Below are 25,723 nucleotides of genomic sequence, written 5' to 3' on the forward strand. Positions count from 1 at the left end.
CTTTAGCAATTGAAATTCAACCATCCCTTTTGACCTAGTATTTTTTTTTTTTTTATGGTTTTGATAGTTTGCCTTTTTTTTTTTTTGTAATTTATCAATTAATAAAAGTAATTGAATGTAAAAATATATATATAAATATATATATATATATATAAATTTGGGCCTTAAAATCACATCTTGAATTTTCAAGTTTTTAGCTTTAAATTTAATCTTGGACTTTGGGTTTTCCAGCCCATATAACCCAATTTCAAATTAATCATAACTAAATCAGACTCGTTTTGACCCATACAAAAATAATCCAAAAATGAATAATCTAGATCAAAATCTGAATGAGTCTAATTAGAATACTTAAACCGATTTAAATCGAAATACTCCAATCACGTGTTTTTGATTGAACAAGCTTGAATTGATCGGACAAAATTAGGTGTTTATAGTTCTTGTAAGTGATGTGATCTTACCATAGTGGGTGATTCAATATGTCAAAAGGCTTTGAAATTCATATCATTGTTGTATATGAAAGTTAATAAATCTTGGTATCTAAAATGATGTACTTGAACAAATTCTTTGCATTCATTTTGGAAGCATAATTGATCATTAATTTTTGTTAACTCCATTTTGAATGAATTTGAGAGAAAACTGCTAATATACACAAATATTGGAGTTGGAATAGCTAACATGTAGTTTTGAGTAGAACTTTTTAAGAGTTTCTATAATGGTATTTAATTTGTGGAGAACAAATGAAAAGTATAGTAAAAATTAATTGGTTTATAATGTTATTAACAATTAAATAACTATAAATAGTTAAGATTATAGTTTTTGAAATGACAATATTTATAAAATTTAATGAATTAGTAATAACAGAATAATAGTTGATAAAGTGAGATTGAATTTAAACCAATTATAAAATCTAAAATAATTCAACCCTGGAACTTGTCATTTTGTATATTGTTTTGCCAATCAATGCATGATTTGTTTTTTAATTTAATAATATCTTTTTATTTTTCATAAGCTATTTTATCATACTATTATTTTTATAATTAAAACAAAGAAACATGATATAGAAAAAATATTTTACAATAAAAAAAAAAAAAGAAAACCGAAAAATAGAAAAATGCTAACTTTATTTAATAATTGAGATCCATAAGCCATAAGCGAAGAGAACTGTCAACTCCTTAAACTTTTATGAATATTTTAAATATATAGAGTATAGATATATATCACTTTTGTATTATCATCATATATATTTAAAATTAAATGTCTATTTGGAACACTTATTTTTCCAAAATTTGGGTTTGATCTGACTTTCTTTTTGGTATTAGTCTGATCTCAGTTGACAAAAAGAATTCACATGAACCAAAGCACAAAGACATAGGCCACGTAAGAATTTATAGTTTATCAGGGATACTCACTCTCGCATTCAACGTATGAACATTCGAATGATTATTGAGAGCTACAGGGCAAGGGTATAATCAAGTCAATATAATGAGAAGTTTAAGTTTGAATTCGATTGAGTTTTAATTTTCAAATTTAAACTTGATTTTCATTCGATTATGTTCGTTTAATAAAAATAAGTTTAATTTTCATACTTGATTTCAAACTCGATTATATATTTGGAATCGAGCTCGATGTCAAATTAATAATATATAAGGGTAAAATAATAATTTTTAATTAAAATAATAAAAATATATTAAAATTTAAAATTTTGATTAGATTTATGAATTACTTGAATTGGATATTAAAATACTCGAATTTAGTTCATTCGATAAATCAAGCTGTTTGAGCTTGAACTTGATTTAATAATAATCGAATCGAATCTAAATTTCATTCAAATTAAATCTGAATAATTTACGAGTATTAATATATCATTTACACTCATATTACAAAAAAAAATTATGAAATCAATGGCATAATTTTTCTCCAGACATAACCTTCTATAAAAATTGACATTCCTTGAATAAATTATCTATCAGAATATACCTCTCAGTCGTACATAGAAAGGTTTATGATACAAGATTTTCAACGTCATATCATTGAAAAAATTTAAGGTTTAAACAAAAAAGAAAAGAAAAAAAAATCTCAAAAAAAAAGAAGAAAGAAACAAGAAAACAGAGCAACGTTATGTCTATGAAGCAGTTTTAATTCCTTGTTGGTTTTGTGTAGGAGCTGGTGCAGTCCAATATTGTTTAACTGCAAAAAGAATCTTCTCTCTCTCATGAGGTCCTTTTTCATGATCTACAATTCTTCCATCCCATTGCATGACATCTATGATGTCCTTCATCTTCAACAAGACATCAACATCATCTCTAACAATGACACTGCCTTTTGGTCTTAAAATCCTATCCATTTCTAGAAGAATATCCTCCATTTCACATCTGTATTATAATTAAATATGAGGGTAGTCATTTAATTAACGAAATTATATCACCTACAGTTAGTGAATTTCGTAAATTCTATAAATGGAATTAAAAAAAATAATATGAACTTAATGAAATATTTGACATAATATTTGAATTTTAAAAATATCTAATGTAATACTTAAAATTAAAAATTTATTAATTAATATAGTATTTAAATAATTATTTATCCGTTACGCATCATCATTAAAGTTAATTATTTTATAGATAATATTTATATTAATTAACAAATTCATAGATTATGAATTATATTAGAGAATTTTAAAATTTAAATATCATATTTAATATTTCATTATAATTTAAAAATTATATATATATGTCAGTCTCTTAATCTACTTGTGAATTTTTTTTGTTACCTGTCTTTGTAGAGGCTGAAAATAGAATCAGCATGAATAAAATCGTAAGTCCTAGGATAAGTAGACATTGCCTCACACCTATGAAAAGACAAACACATCATCTGCAGTGAGAGAACTTCCACTGAAAAAATAGATTTGGAAGATTCTAAGAAATGCAAAGCAATCCAAGCTGGTTTTTTAAAGTTATGGAAGGAAATGATTAAGCCAAAAAAGTTAATAAAACTCGAAATTTATTTCAATTGGCTCGTATTATCTCTTTTGTGATTCTCGAATTGCAATTTCTTATATACCATAAATAAAAAAGCCAATAAATGGAATGAAAAGAGAAAGAACATACCAATTTTGATACGTTCCAATTAACCCACGTTCATAGACAACTCCAAGAGTGTTGATTGTAGCCTCAACTGGGACAATGTTCATAGTCCAGACAGGATCATCGACAAGAGCTGCTGCAAAGCCTCCAAGATAAGCATTCATGTCCAACAAGTTGCGGTACCTCCCTGTCTCTGCCAGCTGATAGTCTATTTTCTTGTAATATGATACTCTCTTCTTCCATAGCTCTATGTTTTCTACAAATATTTTTTCTGTAATTCCTATCAAACTTCCACTTCTGATCCTTGGAGGGATTGCATTCAGCCTCTCAGGCCATTTTGCTAATTCTCCGCCTGCGATTTCCTTTGTATCGGATACTTCAGGTAGAGGGGTTAAACATGTCTCCATTTTTGTGTACCTGCTCCAGAAATTGAAAGAAAAAATCTAGCCGATCGGTTCGAAAAAGGCATGTACTGGATAAAATTTATGAATCCTTTGTCGCTTAAAAAAAATAAAATAAAAGATTGATATTGAGATTTTTTTGGTATCAGATATTTCAGTATTCGTTAATTAAACGAACAAATCATTAATATCATAAAATTCATTTATGTTTGATTTGTTTAAACCCCTACTTGACATGGACTTGATTCTTAAACTAAAATTTTAGAATCGTTTCATGCAAATTGAAAATGATCTCACCATGCCATGTCAGGATTTTGAGTCGTGCAAAAGCGTGGCTGCTTGAAACCCTTCCTGTTAGCTTTACAACGGATATGATTAGCTGGTTTTTGCCAAATGGCAAGGTCACCATTCTGCGCAATTTTTTTCCAGCATAGGCTTTTGGCTACAGTCTCAATCCGGGATTGTTCAGCTTTCAGATCATCAGCCGTCCTATTCCAACCTTTCCAATGTCTCTTCCAGTTTATTGGTGGTCCAGACAGAATCCAATAACCTTCTGGACGTAGAATTCTATCAATTTCAATTAAGTAAAGCCCATCTGCACAATAATGTAAATAAAAATTAACAAGCTGTTAATACTAGCTAAGAAAAATGAAGCAAAACTAGTTGCCTTATGCAGCCACCTTCAGAGATTTAAAATGCAATTGCAGCTGTTTTTTTTATCGCATTACATTTATCGTGATTATGAATATAATAAATAGAATAATGCTAATCACGTGCATTATGATAATAACTTTTTTTAAAAATTTTCAAAATTTATTATAAAATGAAGCAAAAGAATCATAATAATATATATTTATGATATTTAAAGTAATTTATAGTATTTTAATCTTAACTTCTTATTGGTTGTAATTTTCCGTTTTATCATCATTTGTGGATGCAATATACCGTAATTTGTGTGAATGACAATTCACAATAATGATAGTGAAAGATGGCACTACCGTTAAATTGCAGTAACTACATCACGTCACCAACGTTGTTTAAATCCATGACCATCTTAAAAGATAATATTTAATAGATTTAAAATTTAAATATAAACATTTATTATCTTTTCCTTTATCTCAAACTTAGGGACGGATGCACATGTACAAGAAGGGTTGGAAAATTAAAAAATTTGATGGAATTTTCTCTTGGACACTCTAAAATTTCTCCTATACTCTCTTTTAGTTGACAAAATTAATAAATCTGTTGATAATTTTATATATATATATATATATATATATATTTTAAGTGAACACCTCTCGAAAAAAATCTTGAATTCGTCACCACCCACTGCCCAAGCTGTAAAAAAAGAAGAAGTAATAACTAGAGAATTAAATTGAAGACCAGAGTTTACCATGCTGGCCCCAAGGGATGAGGCAACGAGAGCAATGAGCCATGTCGAAAGCTCTTGACGGGTAAGGAAGCCTAATGGAGGCAAGGACTCCGATCATTGCAGGCACTCCTCGTTCAAGAGCAAATTGCACCTGAGCTTCATGGGTGTCTCTTGGTGCAAATGACATTGCTATGATGTTCCTTGATAGAAGGTAAGCTCCCCAACTTGCAACCTGATCAATTGGTTCAAAGCAATGAGCCACCAACACAGGATCAAAATCATTAAATGGATAACTAAACCTTGAAAAAGTTACAAAATTGATGATATATAGGAAATATGTTACATAATATGATACGAGTGATGCATTCAAAACTTATGAAGAAATAATTTGTAACATGCAATTAAATAAATATTGTAATGAAGTGAATCTTTTTTGCAGGGATGACTTGGAGATTAAGGATGCATTTGGATTCCATGAGCAATGGAATCCAAATTTTTTTTTTTTAATTGTATCGTTAGATGCATTTGGATAGCACTTCGACGGTACAATTGAGGATTTTTCAGCTGCACTATAACACTGCCCATCCAGTTAAAGATTAGAATGGAAATCAGTAGGGTAATTAATCATAAAATTTAAAGATAAAATATTTTCAATTATGGGAGTTAATTTTTTTTTAGAATAATTTATTATCGTATTTAATTTTACGTCATTATTACATTACTAATTGTAATTTCATCATTATAATATATAATTTTATTTTTATAATAATTAATCTCATTTTTATCCCTATTTTCAATCTTATCCGACGTTATCTTAGTCAACATCAGCATGACATATAATACAAATTCAAAGGGCAACAAAAGATAAAGATCAAACACTTAATGACAAAGTGCGTTGAGCTAGCACTCCATTGGACCTTATTAATTTATGATGGCTAATTTTAGGGGTCTAAAGAAATTATTGTATTCTTGGTAAACCACTTTACGTGAACATGAAGACTTCAAACTTGAAAATCATTGGCCAAAATAAAACTTGCTTCCAAACCAACCCAAAAAAATCCTTAAAAAAAAAAAACAATTTAAAACGAGTTTCACATCAAAGACGGATCTATCTGAAAAAAAATTATTTCTTTGAACATTTTTTTTACTAAAAATATGAAATTACTTGCTGGCTAAGTCATGATCCGGCCAGATTTTCTCCCCCAGTAAGATCAAATCCCACAAAGGAAGCTCAATGAATTTGAATTAATTATGACTTTCTCTTTTCTGGGTCATTTACCTTTTCTTAGTCCACTAGAGATCATGTGGTCACAGCCTAAGATGAAACCTCAAAAAATTAATAAAATAAATGCGCAGCAGTCAAGAAATTAATATAATATAGTACCTCACAACAATTTATCAGAGAATTCAACCCTATAAAATAAGGGCTACACCATATAGAGCCAGAAACTGTATATATTTAAGAGTTTTTTTTTTTGGCCAAATATATATTTAAGAGTTTAGATCAAAACAAAAGCAACCAACGTGAGAGGATCGTAAGGGAAAAAAATAAAAAACATTATTAATCATGTAGATCGATTGATACAACAGGATACGGTGATATCATATAAAAAATAATATAATTTAAAATTTTAATAAAAATTATATATAAATTTAATAAAAATAAAAGATATAATTAACATATTTATATGAATCGTGACATAATAATTTTTATATTTAATATATATTAAAATAAATAAATATGAATATATGAATTGTTATGTTTATTATTATATATGGCTTGTTTTATTCTTTTCTTTTTCTTTATGTTATATATATATATATGATAATAAATTAATTTATCTAATATAAAACAAAAAAAGTTTAATTTATTTTTCTAATATTGATTTCAATATATAAAAAAATGAGATAAACAAATAAAAACAAAAAAATAGTTTAATCATATTTCTTAGAGCTATTAAAATTAATAATTAAAAAATAAGTAAACTTTTTAATTTTATATTGTATAAATTATATATAAATATAAAATTCATTATTTTTATATTCTTTTAGTATAGCAAAAGAAAATAATTAAACAAATAATTTGCACCATCCCTCCAACCAAACACCTTCTTGTTCAACCATTTCCAACCCACTTTACATCAAACTCTCTAATTTTTCATCTCCAAATAAAATAAGAAGTTCAAAATTCGAATACGAATTTAATTCAATCGATTTATTTGATCATCGACATCTAATAAATTTAAATTTTAATATTTAATATTTGTAATTTTTTTATTCTCAATCTGCTATGTTTTTGTTAAAAAAAAAAATCAAAACCGGGTTTACTTAAAAAAACTTAAGGCAATTTCTCCGGAATTTCGATCTTGGACACCTTTACTAGCCGGTTTACACTGAACCGGCTAACCCGGTTTGATCAAAAACATTAAACATGAACGTAAAAAAAAAAAAAGAGAATTAACGTACCCCGCAGCCGGTATCAATGGCGGTCCTTATTGAGCCGTCTTTAAGGTTGATCAACCGGTCGATATCATCAATATAAGCATCAGCGCCGCGTGGGAACATGGTGCCTCCGCCAGGGAACTTGAACCGCTCTCCTTGGACCTTAACCCAATTCTGGTTCTTTTTCTCCACAGTCAACTCCTTATGTGGCACGTTAGCGAACCAAGCAAAGTCTCGACTCTCAGGCCACCGGAAGGGAACCTGGTAACCGTACGGAGCCGGGATTCGACATTTCAACAACTCGTCCCACCCAGGGCAGTGCCTCTCTCTGTACACAAGCATGTCCCTGTCAAACTTCAACGATCTCCGAACGTCCTCGCATGGGGTGTATTCAGACAAGGAAGGGTCACATGGAGGGAGGTGAAGTACACGCGCCGCCTCTGGAGGTGGGTCAGGAGGGAAGTGGTGGGGACGGAAGTCGAGTTGGTTGGTTCGAAGGGAGGAGCAAGAGGCTGAGGTTAGGAATCCGGCGGTGGCGGAGTTTGGAATAGGGCCTAACGAGTGTTGCCATATCCCGACAAGGTAAAAAGTAGCGCAAAGAATTGCTACGAGAATGGCATAGTAAAGATTGTAGTTTTTGGTATTGAATACTCTGATGCGAGACAGTCTTGTTGGGTTGCAAGTCATTACCGCCATTGACAAATTGAAACCAGTTGACCTCCAAGAAGAAGAAACGACGACAGAGACAAAAGATTCCACTGAAAGAGAGAACTATAAAAAATAGTTATATATATCTACAGTGACAGAAGGGTGAATAAAGAGTGAGCTTATAAATGAGGCTAACATGTTGACTTATGTTTTATTTTTTAATATAATATAGTTCGAGACAAATATGATAATTGTAATATGATATTAAAATGATACGAAACATATATAAATTTTTTTTGATAAATTATATATATTTGATAAAACAAAAAAAATTATTTTTATTTAACGTCATAAATTGTAAGATTTGCTTCAACAAAATATATGTCATTTTAATAATTTTATTTGTAGAATAATTAAAGAAATTGATTGACGAAAATTTATGGAACAAACACGAAATTAATGCATAAATTATCAAAATTACTTTGAAAAATATGTGTTATCTTTATAACTTTATTTATAGAATCTAAAAGCTTTCATTGACAATAATTGAGATAATTTCACTACAATAAATATTATGTATTTGTAATGGTAAGTTTATGTTGAGTAGGATTGGATACTATCTTTGGTTTTCCTCGTTTTTTTTATTAAAGAAAAAAAATGATTTTTTTTTTTTTTTTTTGCAAATAAACAATCTTTGCTTTAATGAGTACAATGCTTATATCCCTCCACAAAAGGGTTCAAAAGACACATTCAACACTCTATTTATAACAAATAAATAAAATAAATAAATAAATGTCACCTGTCCAAGTGAATTTATAAAAGAGTATTGACTTTTCCCCACTAATTGAATCATTGAATGTGATTTTTTTTTAAAGGTATGCATGGTTATAATATTGGTATTTAGAATATGAAATTAATTTAATCATTTATATTGTAGATTTTTTCATAATCCATTTATTAATTATTTTATCTGAAAATAAAAAAAATTTATAAATGTTAAAATTTAAATTTTAAAATTGTTGAATGTTACGTAACTGCATGAAATATATGAATTAATTATATCTAAAATTCAATTAAATTAATTTATTGTTAAAAAATAACTAAATGGTAATTCAATTGTATAAAGTTAATTCCATGATAAAAAAAAAAGATTGATTTTAAATAGTTAATTACCTTTAATTCATGTTTTTAATTGCATAGTTTGCCAAAAATAACTTAAAATTATTCTAAAAAACTCTTATTAAACATATATTTTTAGAATTGACACTTGGAAGCTAATTAGAAGGTCAAGCTGCCCGGCCATGTTCTAACTTCTTACAAATGGCGACTGCGCAAGGCAAAATTTATCCAAAATGCTTTTTACTATTAAGTTACTAATAATCTTTGCTGGCTAAATTGACAGCTAAATCATGGATGTTGTCACATATAGCTTTGCTTCTCTAAATTATAGTATTATATATATATATATATGGATCGAAAAAAAAACTCCAAACAATATTTTTAATTAATTATTATTAATTCTGATAATTTAAAATATGATATGGTAATATAATATAAAAATAAAATAATTTAAAATTTTAATAGAAATTGCATATGGATTTAATAAAAATAAAAAATATATATTTTATATTTTTTATATCGAAATGAATTATTATATATAATTTTCATATAAAATACAATATAAATATATGAATTATCAGTGTTTTATATGATATAAATACATAAATTATCAAATCTAATTATTAATGATACGAGGGTTTGCTTTTTTATTATTTTGTGAATACCAAAATTGTATAAATTTTTTGGGAAAATTAAAATATAAACCAACAAATTTAGATTTATTGTGGTTTTACTTCTCTTATTTTTTATGTAAGAGGATGGCATTTTTTTTTTTGGATTTTGAATAAAATTTCACTTATCCAAAAAAATTTGATAGGCATATTGGATTTGGCCGTTTGAGGATTAGTTTTGAAGTGGTTCGGAAAAGGTACCACTGGCATTGAGATAGGATGGGCCATGAAATTGGTTGCTCCTTCCTTTCCTTAAGGGTCAATAGAACTTTTTATGAATTTTTCGTGAATATTTTTTGTTTTTTTTTATTTATGTTTGTTTATTAAGTTTAATAAATAATTTAAAATAATATTTTTACATTCATTTATTAAACAAATCAAATATGAATAGATATTTATTTGGTTCGTTTATATTCATAAACAATATCATTTAAGTTTTTATTTAAAACTCATTTGTTTATGTTTATTTATTATTTGTTTATTTTTAATTTTATAATTGTATGGTTATTTGTTTAAATTTATTTAGTTATAATTTAAGTATTATCTATGAACTTATTTGTTTGCGAATATTTTCATTCAATGTTCACAAACAAATTAGTTTAATTTAAATAAATTGAATATAAACTAAACATGAACATCTTACCATGTAATGAACCAAGCTCGAATGTAACGAATAATTTTTTTATTAAACACAAACAGTTCTAATGAACAAATCATTGATATATGTTCGTTTATTTATATTCAGTTCGTTTACACCATTAACTTTCCCTAAATAGGTGGAGATTTTTACTTTTTAATTTTCTTTTTTTTTTGTCAATAATAATAATAATATTTTAAAGCTTTAAGTAATATAAAATGTGTCAATAGGATTAATCAAATAATTAAATTATTAAAAACAAAAGAAAATTTTGGAACTTAAATGTATTTTAGTTGATTCATACAACTAATTTTAAAAAATAATATTCAATAGGTTTAAAATTAAATCTCAGCATCGATAACTTTTTTCTTATCTTGATTACTACCTTTGTTAAAAAAATTGCTAAAATGATTTCTAAATAGGCCTATAAACCAAAAAAAAAAAAAAAGTAAAATATAATTAATTAATTAATTTAACATAATAGGATGTATTGGCCTAGTGCTAGGAATATAAACAAGTCAAGTCAAGTTATTTGTGAGCTATTCGAGCTCGATTCATTCATTATTGAGCAAAATTCAAATTTGAGCTGCTCAAGTAACAAGCCACACTGAGGTTGAATTGTTTAATATCTAGTCCAAGAGACTAGAGAGTCTAATTGATAGTTTTTTTAAAATATATATTTATAAATAAATAATAAAAATATAATGTTTAATGTCAATATTTATAATTTTATCGAATCTAATCAAGCGAAACTCGAACAACTCAATTAAATTACAAGCAGAGCTCAAATATGAAAAACGAAACTTGATTAAACTCGAGTTAAGTTTTGAACCTTAAATTTTCAAAATGAACCAAACCTAAGCTTGATAATATATTGATTAGATTTAAGTTGATTACATTCTTATATCAGACTCTACAGGTGTTTGCCTTCACGTTTAATAATTTGTCAAAAGGGTAAAAAAAAAAAAAACTACTTCGAAAATCTATATTCAAATTAAAAATGAAAAACATGCATGTGCATCTCTATTATTCAAGAATTAATTGATGTTATAGGAAATCCCACAATAACATACGATCTATCCATGAGCCTATGATCATGAGAAAAATAAAAAAAATTTCGAGATCTGTAATAGCAAATGTTGTTGAGAAAGTATAAATCTTGTCTTCCAGTTATTATATTTTCCTGAAACAATAAAATTATTTTTAGCAAATCTTGCCTACAAGTTATTTTTACAATTTGCACAATGAAATTTTAAATAATATTTTAATTTTAATTTTAAGTCTAATATTATTAATTTAATTCACCTATATGATATATAATCAGTATAATTTTAATATATGCATGTTATGTGTTAAATATTTGTTAAAAATATCATACAGATACTACGTAAAAAATTAATAATTAATTGATCCTAAACAAATTTTACAATTCAAATAAAACAATTTAAAGTAAATTTTATTGAAAAAAATGTTGATATTATGTATAATGAATATATAATTTGATAATATTTATCAGATGTTACACATATAAATTGATAGATTAGCAAAATTAACAACATATTTGAATTGAGGAAAGGGGAGAGAAAAGAAAGCAAACAAAAGAAAAAGGGGAATCTTTTTCTTTGTTTGTATATGGCATAAATAAAAATAAAGAAAAGAAATATATACTTAGCTCTCCTTGGTTTCTCTTAACTTTCTTCATTTTTTAATTACCTCAAATTGAAGGAAAAGGAAAGGAAAGGAAAATAATAAAAAATTTAAAATATAAAATAATTATTATATTTTTATTAATTTCTCAAATTAAAAATGTATAATTTTGAACTTCAAGATTAGATTGAGAATACAAAATATTATTTACCAATAAATTTATTATCTCTAATTTTTTCTCTTATTTTTATGAATTTTATAAATTTCATAAATGATTATTTTTATGAAGAAATAAAGGAAAATTGAAAACAGGGAATAAGTTAATATAAATATATAAATATTATAGTAAAAACAAAAATGATCAAAGGTTATAATAAAAAAATAATATAATAAATCATTTCTTTCTCTTTCCATTATTTAACTAAACAATAGTTGTTAGAATTTTTTTAATTTTCTTTTTTTTTAATTAATTTTAGCTATCAAACAAAGGATACATATATAATTTTCTTTCCTTTAAAAAATATTTCCTTCCTTTTCTTTACTTTTCTTCCCTTTTTTTTACTAATGTTTATCCAAATATAGCATAAAGTTTAAAGTTTAAATTAATATGATATATAATTAAAAAGTTAAAGATGCAAATTATATATTTTATGAAAATTCAGGATGCATATTGTATATTTTATTTTTGTAGGCACCAATTTGTACATTTTTTAAAATGCAAATGCTAAAAAGTGTAATAAAATTTTTTTTAAAGAAACTTACTTGTATATGTATCTCTTTTAATTTGTACAAAGTAATTTATTTTCTTCTTCGTCATTCTTTATTAAATTCTTCGTTGAAGTCGAAAACGAGTTAATTAAGGATAAAAATGCTTTAGGTTAAATACGGTTTAATTTTTTGAATGATATATAATATTATAAATTTTTAAAATTCAATTTAATTCAAATTTAAATATATCTTTCGTGCAATTTGATTTGAATCAAATTCTATTGGTTTGATTCAGTTAATTGATTTTTAAAATTTAAAATTTTTTGTTTTTATATATTATTTTAATATTAATTTTTAATATATTTAAATAAATTTAGATATAAAATAATTATTTTTATTTATAAAATTTTAAATATATATAAATTAATAAAAATATATAATATGATTCATTTTGCTTTTCTATTTTTTATTTTTTAATCTAAAATTTAATTTAAATCTAATATATATATATATTTAATATTTTGAAATTAATTCAAATCAAATAAAAAAATTCAAATTAAACCGAACTCTATTTGAATCCGTTTTTGTTTCTGTTTTTTTTTTTTTTTTTAATTTTTTACAAAAATAACATATTTCACTTTGTAAAATTTAAATTTCTTCTCCGTCACCGGTTTTCCTATTTGTAAATCCAAATGAAAGCTTACTAGGATAGCTTACCCCTAAACTTTCTTTATAAAAAATGGTTTGAAGCCTGCCAAGCAATTGGTTAATGTCTCTTTCAAGGCAATTTCCCATAACCTTCTCACCTCTGTCTGTTGAAATTGACCCTCAAAACGTATTCAAAACTTGTAATTATGATCCTTTTCTCACTCTAATTCCCGTATTCAAGACATAAATGGCGTTTAACTCGAAACTTAATTCAATTTGTTTAACTCGAAACTTAATTAAATTGATTGGTACGATATTTTTAATTCATATAATCAAATATGTTACGGAAAAAGTTTCTCTTTCTTCCATCTATGCACAACAAGAACAACCCTTTCTCTCTCCTTTTTCCCTCACTTTCCATCTCTTGGATTTTCCTCTGTTTGGGAGAATTCGATTTCTTACCTGTCTTTTCTTTTCTTTTCCTTTTCGTCTCAAAGGAAAGGTTCAATTCCTTACTTTCTTATTTTTTTTCAAAATTTTCTTATTTAATTTTATTTTCTGAATTCATCGAAAATTAGTTGAATTCTGTTGCATTCTTGTTTCAATTTTCATTTAAAAATTTTTTTTATGTTATGGCTCGAAATTGCAATTAAACTCAATTGATTGGATTATTTCGTACTAATTATAATTCTGATTATAAAATTGCTTTTTTTTTTTTTGGTGCTAAAGCAGGACTTGGAGCTTGCCATCTCAGTAGGAACTTAAAAGGAAAAAGAAAATGAAAAATGGTGTGGGTTTCTTGAATTTTCTCCATCATGACTTGTTGATAAAGATTCTTACATCTTTAGATGATCCATCTGATCTTGTTCGCTTCAGTGCTGTCTCACTATCCTGCCGACATTTTGGTGAGCTATAATGTTTCTATATACTCTTCATCTTTTTTAATATTAAAATTTCTCGAATCCCGAGCTTAAGATGACTGGTGTAACTATCAGTAGATTTGAAATTCGCAGTTGGGAACTCACAATTCATTCCTTAATTTTAGGCTACAGCATCCTTCGTAAAAAATAAATTAAAATTTCTTTGTAGTTGTTCAATTGCGATATAAGTTCATGACATGAAGATTGAATTAGAATTTCTTTGTCATGTTGGGGAAGTTCAAATGGAGCAGAGCATCATCTGGAATTCGTAAGTGGATAATATTCTCAGTATGCAGTTTGGTTGTTGTGTCGATCAAAGAAATTTGTGTGTTGAAGGGAAGTGGTTTTCAACAATACTCTCTTTGCTTTTCCATTTTGTTTTTTTTTTTTTGGTTACAGTTGGGGTTTGAACTCAAAACACGGTTTGAACTCAAAACCCTCAACCCTGGAGCTGGCTTTAATACCACTAACTGGCCGGATAGTCATGGTTCAAATTAAAACGTATTCAGGTCCATCATGATTAGTAGAAAAAGGAATAAAGGGAAGTGACTAGGTTCACCTCAAAAGCCTAGGAAAATGGTTGACTTGTGGACTAGTTGACACCATCGAAACACATTATTTGATCTTATTTAGTTCCTTGTCATGGAGCCCAATTGGCTCGGCTTGTTATGAGGTTTATGTGTTACATTATGCACAGTGTGTTTGCTTCAGTGCCATTCTGAGATGGTGCTTATCACCTAATCATGTATATTCAATTCCATGTAGATATGTTTTACCAATTCAATTGAAATGCACCAATTCTTCTTTTCAGATATTTCCTTTGATGCGAGCCGATTACCCATATTTTAAACACAATACAAAAATGATACGAACAACTCGAAAATAGATCTGGCAATTTATATGTTCAAGATGATATCAATCTCGTGTAACTTGTTTTTGGTTGGTATGCATGACATTTTGCAGCCATTGCTGACTTATTACTTTTCGATGGGTTTGCAGTGATTACAAATGGTCTATGTAAGCGTCTGTGCCTGAGAATGTTTCCTCAGTTATCTAGAGTTGATCATGTCAATGAGCTTGGTGGCACTGCAAAAAGGCATGCTGAAGCTGGATCCAGCAATTTCATGGAATGGGAAGCTTTGGAGAGGGAGCACAGAGTTTATGCCCTTTTAGCTCGATATTGTTTGTCATCTGCTGTTGGGAACTGCATCTCAGAAGCAATCATGGCTTCCAGCACCGATAATTATCCACAGGAAAGCATAGATAATACTTTGGAACCAAGAGATAGAGTTGCATGGAGAGCTTCATACTGGTCAAGTAAAGGACAAAGGAACCCTGCAGCGCCTGAAAGGTTGACATATAAATTGGTTGGTGATTTGTGTGTTGTTACTGAAATCAAGATAAAACCTTTCCAAGGTAATTGTTTCGGTTTTCGAGAGTGTCCAACTATAATATATATAAAAAACTGCTGACAGATTTATGGATAAAATCGACGGAAAGGGTGTCTTCAAATTCTTTTGTTTTTCAATGTTTGGGGCTGTCATGGACACCTCATCTTCAAGCATGGATCTGCCACTACATCTATCTGATTTTTTTTAGCTTGAAAATTTTCTAATAAGATTTGTTTTTGATCCAGCTTACTTCCACATTGGTTACCCTATATATTCTGCAAAATCTGTGAGATTTCGCATGGGTCATATCAAGTCCTCCATGGAAAATCATGTGGATGACTCATACCAGGATTCTGGTAATGACAAGTTTGTATGGACTTACACCTCACAAGAGTTTCCCATGGCTCAGGTGGGTTCATTTTGCTTATATCTTTTTGATTGATCTTTCTCTATTTGTTACTACAAGAATATCAGATTTGGTCATTTAAAACCCGAAGTTTAGCTTAAATGATTCATATGAACCCTCTTAAGAGGTTGACATTCAGCAGATCTAGAGTTCAAATCTGAGCACTTGTTACCTGTTTTTGTATTCCCAGACTGCAATCTCCTTTGTATTAAAAAAATAAATTGGCTCTTTATTGTATCATTTCCGCTTTCATTTGTTTCCATATTCCAGAATGCATTATCTGTGAAGTTAATTCCATTTTCATTGTTATAGTTTTGTAAGAACACATGCTGCAGCACTGACAACATTAAGGGTTTTTAATGATAAACAGGAAAACCATTTGCAGTGTTTCAAGCTTCCCGACCCTATTCTTTGCATTGGTGGAATATTACAGATTGAGCTGCTGGAGAGGGTCCAGGGTTGTTGGAATGGCTTATTCTATATATGGTACTGTTAAATGCACCCTTTCTCTACCTAGTTTGATACTGGTATATTGCAGCAGTGTTACGAAAATAGCATATCTAACAATTAGTATATTTGTATCATGCAAAACACTAACAATTCATGTATCTATATCATGTAAAACACTAGCAATTCATGCCTTCATATCGTGTTTTACACGAAAATTACATGTCACAATTCATATGGACATGAAAAATATGAAGTACATTTTTTAGTTTATGTTAAACTCATATATAGTTTTTGATAAAATTTTAACTTGTGTTACCTTCACATCTCGTATCGTGTTACTATATCATATTTTAAATTGCAAGATCTACAGAATAGATTATCCGAGTGCTCTAGCTATTATACCGAAATTGATTTGATTTCATCTTGGGGAACCATGATTTTCAATTATAAATAACATATCTAGGTATCTTTAGGGTTTTCTGGCCATTTTGCTATGTCCTTGTTTTTATGCAATTTGTTGGCATCATTGCAGTGTGTCTAATGTTCAAGCCATGGGACGCCCATTATCTCCTGCTTTTGGTATTCAGATACTTGAACCCCCTGAAAAATTTGTGCTTGAGGCACTGAGTCATGCACAACCAACTTTACCTGAACAGACAAGCTCTGAATCCAGTTTGCAGATGCGTGTGAAAGACTTGGAGCAGATTGTGAATTCACTGCTGGCATATGTGGATGAGGTTGAGGAAAATGGATTCGGATGGGATACTGATAACGAAGAATCGGATGCGGATGAGGAGGGAGAAGATGGCATAGAATAAACATCTGCTGTTTTTTCATCCCTCATTTTAACAGGTTATATGTAAACCTGATAATTCGTATATTTGTAATATATTTTACATGAAATTAGTTATCACAATTTGTATCGATACATAAACACTAAATGCATTTTTGGTTTCATCAAACTTATATATTGTTTTGCTGAAGTATCATTTTCGTGTTATGTTTTAGATCACATAGAATAAATAGGGTTGGGCATGTATTAAACCAAACTGATCAGATTTGTCATACAAAGAGAGTAGGCTATGATATAAACTACCTAAATTCATCAATGTGAACAAATAACAGCAATATACATTTAGTATCATTTTGTTGAGCGCCTGAAGGAAATGCAGCAACAGTGGTGCTAAATGGGAAGAGGATTTTCCAGGGCACCCCAGGTTTGACAAATTCTTCAAAAACTTGCACCCATATGAACTTAACACACAAGTTCAATTGAATTATTGAAATGATACTCAAGCTTGTTGAGGAAATCAGGCTTCCCTCTCTGTCTTGGATTTGGCTGGTGCTGGAAGTAACTGCAACACACGGCAGAATCTTGTCAGCCTCCAACGTCTGTAAATTCATATTTGAGTTTTGATCCAGAATGTCCTACTTAATGACTTGAGCTTATTAGACTGATTGTGACACGGTGATGCGATACGAAAAAAAAAAAAAAAAAACAAGTGCAACACGGTTCATTTTACCAAAATTTGTATGTGAATTTGCTAAAAACAAAAAAAGGTGTTTTGTGATTTGATGCATTGGCACCAATTATGACGGTAATTTTGGTATTTTGCACGTGTTAGACACAAAATAGACAAACATGGGCATTGGAGTTATCCTAAAGGTTAAAGTTCATTATATTTGTAGGTTATCTTTCATAAATTTACATGCTAGTCCGTGTAATTTCTCTACTTTTACATGAACCTTTAACTCTTCTTCAACAAAACTAGTGATTCCCCAAAAATACATTCACAGCTAAACATCCCACCGTCCAGTGCACAGAATCGAGTACCTGATAACAGGAGATGAGAGACGAAACAAATCCAAAGGCACCGGTTACACGAGGAGTGACTTTCTTTGGTGCCAATTGAAGAAGCCCGGCCGCTACCACTATATCCATTCCTGCTTTAACAAGAGCTAGAGTCCTGTCACTTGATTTTTCGAGCTTGGCACGATATTGCTCATTCTGCATTTATAGAAGCACAATAAAGTTGGGAAATACAGGAATAAGAATCCTAAAAGAAACATATAGTGAACATACCTTGTACTTATCACTGTTCTTGAGATTCTTTTCCAACTTTTTCATTGATGCAGATAGCCTCCCAAGCTCCCCAAGCTGATAAAAAAGAAGGTATATATGCATGAAAAAGTGGATATAGCTACTGAGAGTGGCAGATTCAGGATTTTTTTCAAGGATGTTCATTTATAATACATATAAAAAACTGCCGACTGATTTATCAATTTTTCGGACTGTCAATGGATACCCTAATCAAAGAGTGGATCCGCCACTGGCTAATGAAACATCTTAAGGATAAAAAATTGTAGGTGGAGACTAGTTCTCAATTTAATGAAAAGCAACAAACCTCGACCAAGGTTGAACAAATCGAGGAACCCATCCAACAGAAAAGGGATATTCGTCCGATCAGGTCAGCTCGTTCTTTGTTCTGTAAACAGCTTATTTCGGTTAAAATGTGCAAACCAAGACAAACAAATTAAGTAGAATAACAAAATGAAGTGTATTTGATACCTTATGGATGCCTGTTCTGCCAAGCCAGACAATTTGATCAAGAAATAAGAACGTTGACAACAGTGCATTTTTTGACTGAAACAACCATAAAATTAACCCACAAAGGGGAATTAAATTAACTAAGTTGAAACAGTAGAGAAATATTGCAGAAAATTGGAAGTTCATCACACCTTTCCCAGTAGAACAAGTGGAAGGGGAGTTCCTTGAGGAACTGGGCTAATAAGACCATGCAAATCATTGACAAACTGCAAATTCATTTAAAATGAGCACGCATCTGATTAGAATCATACCAGCACTCAAACAGAAAAGAAAATCGTTTTTTTCCAACCATTAAAGTTTCTGGGATTGTTCATTCTTGTACAACATAAACCAACTTGTCAGTTTTAGTATTTGACATAGTGAGATAACCTTAAAAAGACGGAAAACTTTCCGAGCCAAGCTGGTTGATTTGTCAACATTTTGAGCTGTGCCTGGTTGTCCATTACTTAAGAATTTCGAACCATATTGTATAGCCCTGCATATCTTATCCCTTGCTTCAGCCTTATTCAAATACAAAACTATAAGTGTGAGTTTTTGCTCTAGTTGCATCGAGCATACTCATCTTTTATCCACAAGACACCTGAAAACTCATGATAATTAGTTTTTCAAATAAGCTTACGAGTCCTATGCGAAGCATGTACCAAAGCCAACATTATCAACCAGTTTAAGCAAGCTACTAAAAAGGAAGAAGAGCTTCTACTTTCAAACAGAGATTAAGTACCAATCAAAATTTTGAAGTCATCAACTATGTGTGAGTTGAATGATAAATCATAGATCGAACTGCTGAATCAGAAAAATTGGGTACATATAGCTTTGTTTCGGCTAAGTTCATGAGTTGGAGATAAGCGGACTTGAACGCTGACATCTGCCACAAGGTAACCACCACATCTCAAGCCCCCAACTGATTCTACCATAGAGACCAACGATAGACAATAACACCGCCCCCCCCCCCCCCCCCCCCACCCAGCAAAACAGCTTACAACTTTCATCTAATTGTGCTCTCCAAAGAGCAAAATTGAGTTGGAATTCCATTCTAAGTAAGGATTCTTGGGGTTCCGGAGGATCCAGCTACATTCACTCGCACATTTTTTATCTGTTCATTTTTTTTGGTGCCATGCTACATGTCGTACTATAGCATAAAACTATGGACATGTGTGTGGGTGCCTGTATGCATCATCATCTCTATCCGATTATAAGAAGCAAGGAGAAAGTATGTTGTTGCTTAAACGACCAAGCTCTAACTAAACAAATTTGCAATCCCTAAATGGCATGAAAGCTCTAACTAACAGCTTAAACTCAAACTAAAATTTCCAAAAACAAATTAAAATTTTGTGCCAACTCATTCACTGAACTCTATAAAATATAAAGTACTCTAAAGCATCTAACTCTTCTAACAAATTTACTATTGTCTGATGTCTATTTGCCTGCAAAGGAAAATATATGGACGCTTTTAGCTTAAACAAATAACATGCCAAATCACCAACAGCCGTGTGATCTGTTGGTAGAGTGTTGAACTCTTAGTTTCGGTTATCGGAATTCAAATCCCGATGAGCTCCAATACAAAAAAAAAAAAATGCCAAATCATAATTAGCTGATTCTAGTACCTATTGTTTAGCTTAATTTTACAATACTTTCCATAGAATCCATACAATAACAACTAACAAATACTCAGAATTTCAATTTCTGCCTCTTTCCTATCAACCAAGCGGACCAAACCACCATGTCTACCCAAATCACCAGATTGAAAAACACTAAAAAACTAACAAATTAAACAAGACAATAACAATCATACAGAAGAACATACACTAAATTCAATCAAACTAGTCAAGATACCATATAGCAACAGCAACAACATACCAGTCAAGATAAAAGCAAAGATTTTTCTACTCACAGCTCAAAACACATACTAACCAATCAAACAACTAGGGTTTTGGCCAATTCAACAAGCACCCACATACAAGGAAAAAGAAAGAAACAGAAAGAGAATAGTACCAAAGAAAGTGCCTGACGATTTGGCCTCCAAATCCACAATATTGTCCCCCTTTCTTTAATAAAAATTCCTTCTTTTTTCTTTGAAATGGGAGCAGACTTGAGCTTCCGGGTCTCAGTCTCTCTGCAGCACCAGCTCAGTATGTTGCTTTTCGGTTTCTCTATCTCTACGTGTGATAAAGGCTTGTTTGGTCCAATCTTTTCCAACACAAAAAAAAAAACCCACATCAATGTAGAGTTTTTAACCGTTGGATTATTATCCTTGGGGACCCAGTAGCATAATCCAGGATTCTTGACCGTCGGCTTAGATTTTAACAGCTGTGATGGTGCGAGCAAAGAGTGCCTTAGACAAAACCTTGCACTTGAACAAGATTTGGGCAAAGCAGTTGCTTAACACGCATCTCAAGAACGTTAAAATCAGACAGCTGCTGCATTGTCTTTGTCTCTGCTTATGGCCTTATCCACATTCAAACATGTTAACAGACATTGAAAAACTGGTTCTTTTTCAGCTTTCAGTCGGTTTCACGTAACATTTATGGGTGATTTCTGGAAATCATGAAGTGGGTGGGGTTGCAATGGTTTGGAAAAGAAGTTAAAATGGAGGGTTAAAATGAAAGAAGGTTGTAGTTGTAGTTGCGGGTTGCTGTCATCTCCCATAAATGAAGGTGGGTTTGCATTGGCAGCGTGGCATTCCATGTTGAAGCATATTCATTTGATGGCAGTTCTGTCATAGGGATTCTTAATTTATGTTTGGGTGCTGAGAAAATAGCAGAAGGAAAATAAATTATTCATGATGCTTATAACAACTCCTAATTGGTGTATAAACAGGAAATTTTTAGTATTAAATGTTAAACAGAGTTATAGGAACACAGATTTCATGGTGAAATCCCCCATAAACTGGGCAAAATCTGCAAATTTGTAACATTTTTTCAGTTTCAATCCCTGTACAGATACCAAAGTAGAGAAACTTGGATGGAATTGAATCATAAAAGCTTACCTTGATTAGAAGCAAGGATATGGGAGTCTGACAGTATATGTGAACCGTAGGCCAATGTCTGATTATTGATAACAAAAACATGCAATTTTTATGTAAAACACGATTCAAATATATAAATTGTCAATGTTTTGCACAACATAAATACATGAATTGCTAGATTTAATTCTATGACTACCTTGTTTCGCACAGATAATGAAACGGAGATCACAAGCAAGGAAAGTTTTGTTATACAAAAGGAGAGTTACATTTCTTCCCCTATTTCCGGCTGAACAAACTTCTAAGCTTTCCTTTTTCCAACCTCTCATGTAGCTTCTTGGCACCAGGGATTTCCATCTCTGAAAGCTTCTTGAGATATCCAATTGCTCCATATGAGATCATAAGCTTCTTGCATTTCTTACTTGTTGAGAGAGATTCCAGGCAGGAAACTGCATACTTTTTTTGCAGTGCTTTGGGGACTTGGATCAAGCAACTGGACCAGATTTGGCACACTTCTATCATCCTTTTTGACTTCTCTGCAATTCTGAGAGACGGTTACAAAGCTTGAAAGGGCTTGAGCGGCTACCTCTCTTGTACTGTTTGATTTAGCTTCAAGCATTTTAATAAGAAGAGTGATTCATCCAGCTTCACCCACCAGTTTTTTCATTTCACTTGAACTGCAAACTCGACAGATGGCTGTTGCAGCAGCTTGTTGTGCACCAAGTGATCCAGATTTAAGCACATGAACTAATGGAGGGAGGAAACCAAGTGATATCAGAACTTCCATGGAAACTGATCCAACCAAATTCCTCAAGGCTCTAACTGCAGATTCCTGGGGCAAAGGACCATAGAGGTATACCAATAGACTTCGAAATCCACCTTCTGAGTAACAGACCTTCTCAGATTCTGATTGCTGGGCCTGGCTGTGAGATTCTGCAATCAAGGAGATTGATCATGACCGTTATAATTCCTTCCTCTGCTAGTATTTGTCGAACCTCAGGGACAGCTGATATATTTTTTAAGGTACTAGCAGCTGCAGCCTGTGAACAGAATATCCTGTTCAGTAAATTTTGCTTAGCGTTCGAACCCCACCATGCCCTACAACTCCTTGGACTGTTTCTGCAGTCATTGATAATCTCTGCAGCGAAATTGTGGCCTTCTCTTCACCAACTGTGCTGCCAGATTCAACCAGCCTTATCAGAGGCGGCAAAACACCTTATGAAACAAGCCAGCTCTCGCAACTACCAGATTCTGCAAGTGAGCAGATTATAGTTGCAGTCTTTTCCTTGATAGGAGGAGATGTCGTTGTTAAAACTGGACTCAAGCAGCAATGTTACTCCATCCAGTAACAGACAATAGACTCTTTTCGTCCCCCTTGTTGGCCTCAACAAGGCTGTCAAAAGCTTTGTACTTTGCTTCTAAGTGCCCACTCTGAAGCCGTGCAAGCAATTTCTTTAGATGGCCATGTGTTGCAGTCTCTGATAAAGGTAAAGTAGATTGCACCAATCTTGATCAGAAGTCCACAATCCCATAAATTCAGATCCAACTTCCCTGACAATGCATCAAGATCACTCTGCATCTTAAGCTTCCCCTTGTACTTCTCCTTCAGACATAAATCTGCCAATTCAATTGTTTCTTTCAATGTCTTTGACACCACCTGCAACTGCTCTTTACAAAAAGCATTTTTGGAAAAGAAAGGATGGCTCGACAAGTCTGATAAGCATGAAGGGATCTGTTCCAATTTGGAAATTAACAACTTCCACCTACCAGGGAACCCCTTCACCTCCCTTGCCTTATCAAGTGCCATTGGGAACAAGCTCTTGAGCATGTGACAACCATTCCTCAGCCGACCAAGTATCATCCAAAACCCCATCTTCAGTACCTTCTCCCATGATTCAGATATGAATTTTGATCAAAATGATCACTGGAGCTGTATCAAGTGAAATTCATAGAAACTCAAACCTTCAGTAATGAGCCATATGAGAGAAAAGGATAACTAACAAGGCAGAAAGGATATTTTGATAGAAAATGGAAAAGCAGTGGAGCAGTTGCAATCATCAAATATTTAAATTATAAATTAATAATAACAAAAGAAAAATAAAAAAATAGTCCAGAACCTAAGAGTATCAAGAATCTTGTGTGATCACACAAAGCTTGTTTGCTGAAAACAAGACCGATGAAATCATTAGTTAGTTCATTAGTCATCCCTTGGACCTCTTTTGGACCCGACCCACAAAATTGAAGTACATAAAGATGCCCACACGAGCCCTTTCCTTTGCTTTATCAAGTGATCATTAAATGGCAAGTAAAAATTATGATCTTAAAAGAAACATGTAATCATCAGCATATTTTACAAACCTTTAGTCGATGAAAATGAAAGAATTTACATTTTAACTACTAAAGGATTGCAGTCTAATCAAGAAACCGTCAATGAATATTTCTCGAAAGTAACAGAATACCCTTTTGCAAACCAAGTGACATAGCACACTGCAGGACTGCAATTCAAGGGTATATTCGTAAGTGGCTGAAAAAAAAAGGATCAAAACCAACTTTCCTTTTAACCATGAATATGGTGGTATGGTATGAGATTGTGGTAGAGATCTTTGATATATGGACTTGATCTAAAGCCAAAGGTGAAGAATTTTCCTAGCAATGAAAGCAAAAATTGGATTGTTGGCATCAGCCATGGAAGTTGAAGAGAAGATAGGAGTCCCTATCCAAAGCTGTGTGTTTCGAGTATATTTAAATTCAATAACACATTTTTAAGAAAATTCAAAGCAATGAATTCCAAAAGAAATGGTGCCTCACAATTGCTTTGACTTTCCCTGAAATTCCCAGCACTCTACCATTTGCATCCCCACTATATGCTGTGTGAAGCTAATCTATAAGCAAAACAAAAGAACAGTAAGAAAACATTCAACTCCAATCAAAATTATCAAATTCAGAGAAACCAAGATGAAAGAAAGCAAAAAAAAAAAAAGGAGAGAAGGGTGAACAATTGCATCAGAAAAAGAGAAAAGAATAAAAATGAAACCCACTTTGGTTTGCTTTTATCAGGGTAGGGATCAAAGAAAGCAAAGCCAAAATCAATAAAACCAACCTTTAAGACCCAGGAACTCCAAAACTTGTCCCTTTTGCACTATCAAGCAACCTACTGTAGCTTAATTCTCTAACATCTCTTTCTCTTTCAATTCCAACCCAGAAGATGCTTCTGAGAATCAGCTACACCACAGCTGATAGTTCCAAAAACAGCAGTCAGATTTGTTTCTGAGAATCAAAATACCCAGAACGCATTTTTTGTTTCCTGATGAAGGATCATAAACCATGAAGACAACCACAAGCTTAAGCTTGAAAACCAAAAGAAAAGGTTCCCATTTTTTTAAAGTATTTGAGCTTTACAGTAAAGCAACGATCACGATCAGATTCAAAAATCAAACCTCCTTCGAAGACACTGTGTCAGGGGGGTCTTCAGACGCGTGTTTCTTCAGACACGATTGTTTAAAGTCGAGCAACTTTGGGAAATGTGCGGTTGTGATTCTGATTTTAATAATATATAATTTCAATATATTTTAATAATAAATACATTTTAATAGTTATATTAATATTATTT

General features: G+C 31.0%; 3 protein-coding genes and 1 pseudogene across 6 annotated transcripts; 1 reads left to right on the forward strand and 3 right to left on the reverse strand.

Moving 5' to 3' along the window:
* Positions 1 to 1,929: 1,929 nt before the first annotated feature.
* Positions 1,930 to 8,131, reverse strand: LOC111288249 (putative methyltransferase PMT15). The gene is made up of 6 exons (XM_022879060.2): positions 7,323 to 8,131; positions 4,878 to 5,088; positions 3,782 to 4,079; positions 3,108 to 3,500; positions 2,771 to 2,848; positions 1,930 to 2,372 (listed from the first exon to the last, which is right to left on the reverse strand). Exons 1-6 carry the CDS (start codon positions 7,992 to 7,994, stop codon positions 2,123 to 2,125), a joined length of 1,902 nt encoding a protein of 633 aa, XP_022734795.2. The 5' UTR covers positions 7,995 to 8,131; the 3' UTR covers positions 1,930 to 2,122.
* Positions 8,132 to 13,612: 5,481 nt separating this feature from the next.
* Positions 13,613 to 17,505, forward strand: LOC111288562 (F-box protein At4g00755-like). 3 transcript variants are annotated; one of them, XM_022879494.2, is made up of 6 exons: positions 13,613 to 13,684; positions 14,109 to 14,281; positions 15,296 to 15,712; positions 15,933 to 16,096; positions 16,464 to 16,579; positions 17,076 to 17,505. In XM_022879494.2, exons 2-6 carry the CDS (start codon positions 14,155 to 14,157, stop codon positions 17,359 to 17,361), a joined length of 1,110 nt encoding a protein of 369 aa, XP_022735229.2. In that variant the 5' UTR covers positions 13,613 to 13,684; positions 14,109 to 14,154; the 3' UTR covers positions 17,362 to 17,505. The 3 variants fall into 3 exon arrangements, with proteins under 3 accessions (XP_022735229.2, XP_022735228.2, XP_089615378.1); XM_022879493.2 differs by lacking the exon at positions 13,613 to 13,684 and adding an exon at positions 13,705 to 13,878; XM_089759252.1 differs by lacking the exon at positions 13,613 to 13,684 and adding an exon at positions 13,705 to 13,871 and having other exon boundaries at positions 14,107 to 14,281.
* A 52-nt stretch (positions 17,506 to 17,557) lies between these two features.
* LOC111288563 (peroxisomal membrane protein 11C-like) lies at positions 17,558 to 22,453 on the reverse strand. Of its 2 annotated transcripts, XM_089759253.1 has the most exons (10): positions 22,313 to 22,453; positions 22,138 to 22,195; positions 21,144 to 21,897; positions 19,521 to 19,731; positions 19,283 to 19,357; positions 19,113 to 19,187; positions 18,949 to 19,029; positions 18,627 to 18,701; positions 18,378 to 18,551; positions 17,558 to 17,935 (listed from the first exon to the last, which is right to left on the reverse strand). In XM_089759253.1, the coding sequence occupies exons 4-10, from the start codon at positions 19,698 to 19,700 to the stop codon at positions 17,636 to 17,638; spliced, it is 960 nt and encodes a 319-aa protein (XP_089615379.1). In that variant the 5' UTR covers positions 19,701 to 19,731; positions 21,144 to 21,897; positions 22,138 to 22,195; positions 22,313 to 22,453; the 3' UTR covers positions 17,558 to 17,635. The 2 variants fall into 2 exon arrangements, with proteins under 2 accessions (XP_089615379.1, XP_089615380.1); XM_089759254.1 differs by lacking the exons at positions 21,144 to 21,897; positions 22,138 to 22,195; positions 22,313 to 22,453 and having other exon boundaries at positions 17,715 to 17,898; positions 19,521 to 19,693.
* Positions 22,342 to 24,005, reverse strand: LOC111288560 (uncharacterized; annotated as a pseudogene).
* Between the last annotated feature and the right edge of the window lie 1,718 nt (positions 24,006 to 25,723).

The sequence above is a fragment of the Durio zibethinus genome, chromosome 4, assembly GCF_047325235.1.
Source record: "Durio zibethinus cultivar Kanyao isolate XHJ-2024 chromosome 4, ASM4732523v1, whole genome shotgun sequence".
NCBI classification, from domain to species: Eukaryota; Viridiplantae; Streptophyta; class Magnoliopsida; order Malvales; family Malvaceae; genus Durio; species Durio zibethinus.

Coding starts and splice junctions, on each gene's coding strand:
- LOC111288249 (XM_022879060.2), bottom strand. CDS start 7,994: ATGGCGGTAATGACTTGCAACCCAACAAGACTGTCTCGCATCAGAGTA. Junction 3,501..3,781: donor CAAAATCCTGACATGGCATG/GTGAGATCATTT, acceptor TTTCTGGAGCAG/GTACACAAAAATGGAGACAT. Junction 2,373..2,770: donor TTCAGCCTCTACAAAGACAG/GTAACAAAAAAA, acceptor ATTATAATACAG/ATGTGAAATGGAGGATATTC.
- LOC111288562 (XM_022879494.2), top strand. CDS start 14,155: ATGAAAAATGGTGTGGGTTTCTTGAATTTTCTCCATCATGACTTGTTG. Junction 15,713..15,932: donor CAAGATAAAACCTTTCCAAG/GTAATTGTTTCG, acceptor TTTTTGATCCAG/CTTACTTCCACATTGGTTAC. Junction 16,097..16,463: donor AAGAGTTTCCCATGGCTCAG/GTGGGTTCATTT, acceptor AATGATAAACAG/GAAAACCATTTGCAGTGTTT.
- LOC111288563 (XM_089759253.1), bottom strand. CDS start 19,700: ATGCAACTAGAGCAAAAACTCACACTTATAGTTTTGTATTTGAATAAG. Junction 19,030..19,112: donor GCAGAACAGGCATCCATAAG/GTATCAAATACA, acceptor AGCTGTTTACAG/AACAAAGAACGAGCTGACCT. Junction 18,702..18,948: donor TTTGTTCAACCTTGGTCGAG/GTTTGTTGCTTT, acceptor CTTTTTTATCAG/CTTGGGGAGCTTGGGAGGCT.